Source organism: Atta colombica, unplaced genomic scaffold (genome assembly GCF_001594045.1).
Source record: "Atta colombica isolate Treedump-2 unplaced genomic scaffold, Acol1.0 scaffold135, whole genome shotgun sequence".
NCBI lineage: Eukaryota > Metazoa > Arthropoda > Insecta > Hymenoptera > Formicidae > Atta > Atta colombica.
This window is the reverse complement of record NW_017259223.1, coordinates 613,228-620,944: the sequence shown is the minus strand read 5'-3', so window position 1 is coordinate 620,944 and position 7,717 is coordinate 613,228. Positions and strand designations below refer to the sequence as shown.

Below are 7,717 nucleotides of genomic sequence, written 5' to 3'. Positions count from 1 at the left end.
AGAGAGAGAGAGAGAGAGAGAGAGAGAGAGAGAGAGAGAGAGAGAGAGAGAGAGAGACGCGATTCACCAAACGAAGGGGGGATATTTGAGAGAAGCTGAGCTTATTTGAAAAAGCTGGAATCAACTTGGTAGAAAAAAATTCATTAAGCCGTTCGAGATCCCTCGAAGACGACGATTGACAAAGAAAGAGAGTCCAGCTGGAAATATTCATTGATCGTTGTTTATTCGTGACGAAGGCGAGGGAGAGACCGTTGGAGAATCAAACAGAAGCAGCGGTGTAGAAAGAAAACTTTCCGCGTACCTCCGTCTCGGCGACTCGGCCTCGGTTGCCGCTGCTGTTGCCCGCCGCCGTCGCTGTCGCCGTCCGCGCGGATTGGTGCACGTTCCTCTCGTTCGGCGTGCGTCGGTGTCGTCATCGGTTGGTTTACTTGTGCGCGTTCGTGCGCGCAGTTACGCGGCCGAAGGTAGCCGACGTGCGGCGGAGTCGCCCGAGGCGGCGCGGCGCGGCGCGGCGGCCGAAGACATCACGATTACGTATCTCGCCGGTACTCCCCTTCCTCCCCCTTCATTCTCGCCTGCGCGCCCGTTGTACGCGCACGTGTGCGCGTGCGTCGTGTGTGTGTGTGTGTGGGGTGTAGTGTGGTGTGGCGTGTCTGTGTGTGTGTCTCTCTGTCTCTGCTGTGCTGTGCGTGAGGCTGTGTGCGTCCTCGGCACGTGTGTTGGCGCGGGAGCGTGCGGCAGAAGAAAGGGGAACGAGCGCGAACGGAAGCAGCCAGGATTACTCCAAACCAAGGAAATATGAGCATTGCTGCCCTATTACAAGCCGCCGAGTACATTGAACGAAGGGAAAGAGGTGAGTGCGAATTTCTCGCGCTTTTTACTTCCTCCTCTTCCCCCCCTCCCTCCCTCCCTCTTTCTTAATTACGATTTCGCGTAAAATAAAATTCTTCAATTTTATAGAATAACCGATTACAAATGAACTCGGAGAATTAAAAAATTTCAGAAAAATGCGATTCCCGATGTTGTAATTTAATTCCACTATGACAATTTGATATATTTCTTTTTAAGTTATTTTAAATATAAAAAGGTTTAGAAAATTTTGAAGTAGTTTTATGTTATTGTCCATTTGTTATTGTTTCGTTTCTTGAAGTTTTTTTCAGGATAATATTATATTATTGAACTTAGTAGAGCTCTATTAAGAAATGATTGGTTTTATTAATTAATTGACGTATTGCGATATATATATATTTATCGCAATTGTAGCCAAATGTTAGTTCCATTTCTGAAATTTTATGTTTATTAAATTTTATATTATTCTATGTTGACTCCGTTTCGTAAATGTATATAAGAAAATTATACATATTATATGCAAATAATTATTTGTGTCAAATATTTGAAAAATTCATACATTCGCAAATCTAAAAATTTATCACAAATATCACAAGTATCAAATTTATTCAAAATATATTCTTAGTAAGCTGAATCTTAGTAAGCTGAATCCTTTAATAAAGATTATTAAACTAAAAAAAAAAATTGGTTTATTCATTACACAAAAAATCGCTTCTTCAATCAATTTTATAGTATTCTTTAAAAGAGAATTCTTGTTTTGAATAATAATAAGTTTTCTCAAATTTGTAATATATAAGTATATAGTTTAAGATTATCAAGAAAATGTTCTGTGCTAAAAATAATTGTTACTTAAAAGAAAGGAAGTCAGTTGAGTCAATCATTTTCTTAGCAATAGAATAATATTTTTCTGTGTGCATGATACGCACGGTTCATTTGATTCTTGTTTAACATTCGGCGAACAACAAGGTTACAAGCATCATGCGTTTTACGCAGCCATTGTCAGATCAGGATTATTTTGAACCTCCCTGAGATCGTGGAGATCATCGATTATAAATTCTCGATACAACGGACGCGTTCTTCTCAGCGTGCAGTCTGTTCTTTCGAACAAAATTCAATCGTACGATTTACGAGTATCCGATCGTGACTATCTTTATTTTCGCATTGGATCGTACGCGGCGCGATGATGATCTCATTTTATCATCCCACTTATAATGCCGCTGCGTCGCACTAGAGCGATGTCCTCGCCGCGTGCAACGCACGTCGTTTCATCGTTTCAACGCGTGCGCGTACTTGTGTTTCTTCGTGCGTCGTAACATGTACATTGGGAGTTTTCCAATGAAGTCGCCATGCACACGTGGGATCCTCGTAAGGGTCCCCTGCACACGCGCGCGCGCACGCGTACGCGCGCACACACACACACACACACACACACACACACACACACACACACAACACACACGCGCGCGCGCGACGCGAAACGTATTTGCCGCGCAGCAAGAAGCGATGCGTCGCGTCGCGTCGTCACCAATCAATTTCCCGCTTTCCCGTAAGAGTAAAAGATTCGGTTGACTATAGCGCTTTTTGTCTCGTGACAAACGTTTGTGTAAGAATGCATCAAGTTGCACGCATATTAAAGCTGTCTAATATTCACGCATGATTGAGAAAAAAATTGTTTCTTTGATTAAATTAATTTAGTATCGTCGTTGTGTGAGATGTAAAGACGAACTAAATTAATTTAGTCAAATAACAATTTTTTTTCTTAATGCGTCGATAATTCGAAAGAAAACAACGCACGTTTCAAAGCAATCGGACGTGATATTTCGCAGTTTGACATATCTGTGTTTGTATAACGAATAAAAATGATAAATCTGTAGTAATAACGTAATAAGTAAAAATAACACAATAAAAGTGACACATAAAAAAATTAGGCGTAAGCAGAATTAAGCGAATCAGCCAATTATAATACACAATGTAAAGCAACATAAACAGTAGCAAATTACAAATTATGTTTTACTATTTACGTTTTTTTATATATCCTGTAGCCTTAAAAATAATTTTCGAACAACCGAATAACGATTACAATGCGTGTACATTTAGTCAGGAAGTACGCGTTTCGACGATGCCATGTTACGTGTGCAAATTCAGATGTTAAAGTATTCATGATCGCACTTATAAAGTTTCTATATAAAGTTTCGATTACTTATATAAAATAAACGTCATTCGATAATTATTCGATAAGTATCGTTAAAGCACAATATAGTTCTGTTACAGAACATATACAGAATTGCTACAAAACTGGAAATCAAGGAAGTCAGGGAAATGTCAGGGGAATCAGGAAAAAAATCAAGGAATTTTGCAAAATTTTTTGGAAAATAAAAATTCTTCACTTCAAAGAAATTTAATATGCGTACATCACTTATATACAATTTTGAAATACTATTAATTTGACAATCAAATGAAAGCGGTATTAGCAACATTAGTATAGTGATTTATATTATGTTAAATTGTTCTTTTAATAAATATTTGACAATTTTCAAAAATCAAGATAAAAATATAACAAATTTCAAAATCTTACTGAAATCATCAGGAAAAATCATGAAATTTTCTCTGAAAATCAGAGAAAAGTTAAAGAATTTTAATGTGAGAAATGTGTGTCTATGTCCTGACGTACATACCTTTTTTTATGACTTTTTAAATCGTCGAAAATTCGAGGAATATAGTGAGAATCAATATGTTTTCACGTAATTATCTCATGATCATGAAACCGCATACGACGTTATAAAAATAGTTGGACTTGTACGTTTTCAACTAATTATTACATTACTAGCGATTACGTTATTAGCGAAATGTTCGTTGACATGAGTCATTTCACATGTACACTTTCTGTATATTTTTGTAAAAATACTGATGTTTCAATGAACCTGTGAAAGCAAATCTGAGAAAGTATATATCGATCTAAGATTTGTCTCAATTTAACCGCGACCTCTTTATTTATGGAAATTTATTCTAAAGTCTCTATTTTTATCTGATTTAGAGTGTCTGTCAGTCTTAATTTAATCCTGGTCTCTATTTATACAAATTTATTCCAATGTGTCTATTTCAATTCGTCTCGATGCATTTGCTTATCTCGATTTAATTTGACATTTATTTTTAGAAAGATAAACATTATATTTAACGTTTCTAATGTTTATACGTTCGATAAGAATTGGATTGATTAATTTAATGGCATGTACTTATTGAAAATTCACGCGTTTCAAAGCTTATTATTCTCTTGAGAAGAAATATATAACGTAGTGCAATTGTATTTGGATCAAACGTGATACTTTCCTGAAACAATAATAAAATGTGGAACGATCTAAGAAAATAAAACGTGACTTATTCTCGATCGTGCCTGTCCATCGCTCTCTAACGAAACTATCAAGCTTCGAAAACTGATTCTCTTGCGGGTCATGTCGCGAGTTTTCTTCGTATGTACATATCTAAATGTATGTATTGCTTTTGAAGATACAAAAATATCATTAAAGATAAAGAATTGTGCTTTACAAAGATTATATATATTTGCAATCGAAAACGATGATACGTAATTAGAAAAAATGTCTAATAATTTGGAGACGAAATGAATTTGGGTTGATTTATTTTGCGCTTATTATTTTGAGCGCTATAGCGTGTAAAAGATTAGACCATCAGCTTTATAATAATTTGTATATAATATAATATATAAATATATAATTATGTTTTACTTATTGATTTATCGTTTTTTGATTACAGAAGCTGAACATGGCTATGCTTCAACGATGCCAATACCCGATGATATGCGGACGATTACAAAGAGGCCAAAGACGAAGAAGTCCCAAGGCAGCAGGTTCGTGTCTGTTAAAATATCTTTTTACGAAACGACATATAGAAACTTACAAATTTTTTGAAAATTAAAAATATTTTTGTAACCTTATATTTCGAATGTTAACATTTACATCGCATTTGCATGAATCTTTTTAAATATACAGTTTAGAGACTGCTAGCAGTTTCTATAACGGTTTTAATTCAATTTTTAAATCAAATGTTATTCGAATTATTAATTTTTTATATTTGCTGTAATTTGAAATATTGCAAATATTTCACAAAAACTGAAATATACCTCAATAGAAACATCATATTATTTCGACATGGTATATTCGATTATAAAGAGACATTTATTTTATAAAACCATTCCATAAAATTGCAACTTTTGGAACAGCTATTCGCGTGCTACAATCCAAAATATTGCCAATTAACAGTTTAATCGCTCATGATTTAGAACCGAATACAAATATTATTGCTACACGTGCTATTGTAAGTCTTAATTGTTATTCCAAATTATTTATATCTGAAATTTTTGCAATATTTTTTATAATTTGCAATAAATAAATCTCCGTTTTTTCAATTTTATTTTTTTATCTGCGAGGAGAAATATTATTGTCGTTGTTCGAGTTGCGATTTTCATCGTAAATTTTATTCTTGCAAAATGTAAAGAATATTTTTTTTTTTATTTTCAGAACGACTCATAATGAGTTGGAAAAAAATAGGTGAGTGTTTAAAATTATAATATAAATGATTTTATATGTTATATTTATTTAAAAATTATTGGTAACAAACAAGGGTAACAAACAAATTATAAGTTAATAATTATAACTTATAATTATATAAGCCGAAAAGAGTCATGTTTTTAAAAACAATTATTATTTTAATTTGATAAACCTGTTAATTAGTAATATACTCGTAAAATAATTTTTTTCCTTGAACGCTTAATTAAACATTTGTCAAAAATAAGCGATATTAAAGATAGAGACATCATACTTTGAACGATAAATTCGCATTTATATATTAAATTTGTGCGTCATAAGTAAATTTATAAATTAAATTTATGAAAATAATTTGTTACGTGTGAATAAGAATAAATAAAATTATAATTTATTGGAGATATAAATCCGAGTAAGATTAAAGTCGGAAATAAACTAATAAATATATAAAATAAAACATTTTATATGATATTATAATCTTTTCAAAATTAATTCTTTCGAAAACAAAAAATAAATATACCAGCGGCGACCAATGTGTTTCATGTGGGCAGGATAGATGGAGATGGAAAGATAATTATGTGGAACATTTTTAACATTATAATGTTAGAAGGATAAAAAGATAAAAAGAAAATATACTTAACAAATACGCGTTATTGTGTTATGTAATACAAATATGAGATGTGTGTGTAACAAAGAACAGCGTGTTTTTACATTGGCCGTTTCTGTGTCACGCCAGCCCTTGTGTAACTTTCTCTCCCCCTCTGATCCCTCTTCCCAACATGACCACTATTCGCACATAGGCTGCTTGGGTATAAAAAAAATCGATAGTCCGCCTGCGACTATCTCGCTTTCTCTCTCATTCTTTAGAGCATCCCTTCTACCCTCTTTTTCTCTTTTCGTACACCGCTGACTAGCGAATTTAATCCCCCTTTTCTCGAAATGCTTAGAGTGTGCCAACATTTTTCTAAAAGTTTTTGAATTTTTCAAATAAATAGTATGTGAATGCAAAATTTAAAGAGAAAATATTAGAAATATTACAATATATAGTTATAATCTTGTATCTAAAATATACAAATATTATTAAAGTATACGTAAGGAAGTATCCCCCTCCTTTTTGATATATCCTATAAAATGCAAACGTTTTTGCCACATAATTTTTGGAACAATTTTAAATCAGCAATTTTAATTCGTTTCTTTGATTATATGTTACTTATTATTACTTAATATCTAGTTCCCAAAATGTAAAATTTATACTACGAACTATTTCTGTAACGTTATATTCTAAAAAGAGTAATATTGTACGAATTTTCCAATTTTCTATATGGTCACGAATTTATTGAGACGTGAAAGAAAGCGAAGAAATATTTCGACATTATTTTATAAAGAAATTGCATTATTTCACATACTGCAAAATACTTTATTATCAAGAGATATTTATATAAAACTCTTTGTGATTAAAATCTAATATCTATAAAACATGGAAATATCTATTATAGGAAGATATCTAGTTAATATTTATGTATTTATATATACATACATTAGTATTTATATATTAATATTTTTATGTATGTATATATGTTTAGTACAGATTTTTTTACAGATTAGAATAGTTTAGAATTGGAATTAGTATTTTATTTTAGTGTTATTTTTTTCGGTGAAGATAAAATTAAATTTTGTCAGCCGCTGTTGTTTACGCGTCTGCATCAATGGCGGTTGATGCAAGCGCTGCGTAAGTATGCAGCGCGTGTGACAAGCATACTTACGCAGCATACAAAACGCGGAAGCCAATGGCATACTGTCCTAAATTTGGCGCGCGGCGGAAATAAATCCATGGCGGCCCAAATCATACTGCGCATTAAAGACCACGGTTAAGATTATTATATTACGATCGATGATTGATGATCTCTCGGTCGCATTTCAATAGCAATTAGTGTCTCATCAAGATAAGATTTCTTATCTCAAAGAGCATTTCTTGTTTTGTCTTGATTTTCAAAACAAGAAATTTCGTAACATTATATTTTTCTTGATATTGTACTTCTTGTCTTGAATTAAAAAATCTTGAATTTCTTGAAATTTCTTGATTTTTTTAAGTAAAGCCCTTGTGGCTCTTTGACTACGTCACGTCGTAAGAGATAATAAGAAAACATAGTACAAATTGAATGTCAAATCGTCTCGTAGTTTATTATGTTTAAATTCATGATTTAAATTCATGATTTAAAAGTATTCCTATAATGTCTATTATGCACAAATTTATTAATAAAGATTAAAAATATTTCTTAAATTATCATTTTTAATATCATAAGGTTATTGTC

At 32.6% G+C, this 7,717-nt stretch overlaps 1 protein-coding gene across 1 annotated transcript in view; it reads left to right on the top strand.

Annotated features, from left to right (window-relative positions):
* The first annotated feature begins 6 nt into the window (after positions 1–6).
* LOC108684524 (max dimerization protein 1-like) overlaps positions 7–7,717 on the top strand; it is a 37,996-nt gene continuing 30,285 nt past the window's right edge. Inside the window, exons 1-3 of the mRNA XM_018188885.1 lie at positions 7–853; positions 4,618–4,711; positions 5,382–5,411. Coding sequence (XP_018044374.1) covers positions 799–853; positions 4,618–4,711; positions 5,382–5,411 — 179 coding nt within the window. The 5' untranslated portion in view covers positions 7–798. The remainder of the gene's footprint in view (positions 854–4,617; positions 4,712–5,381; positions 5,412–7,717) is intronic.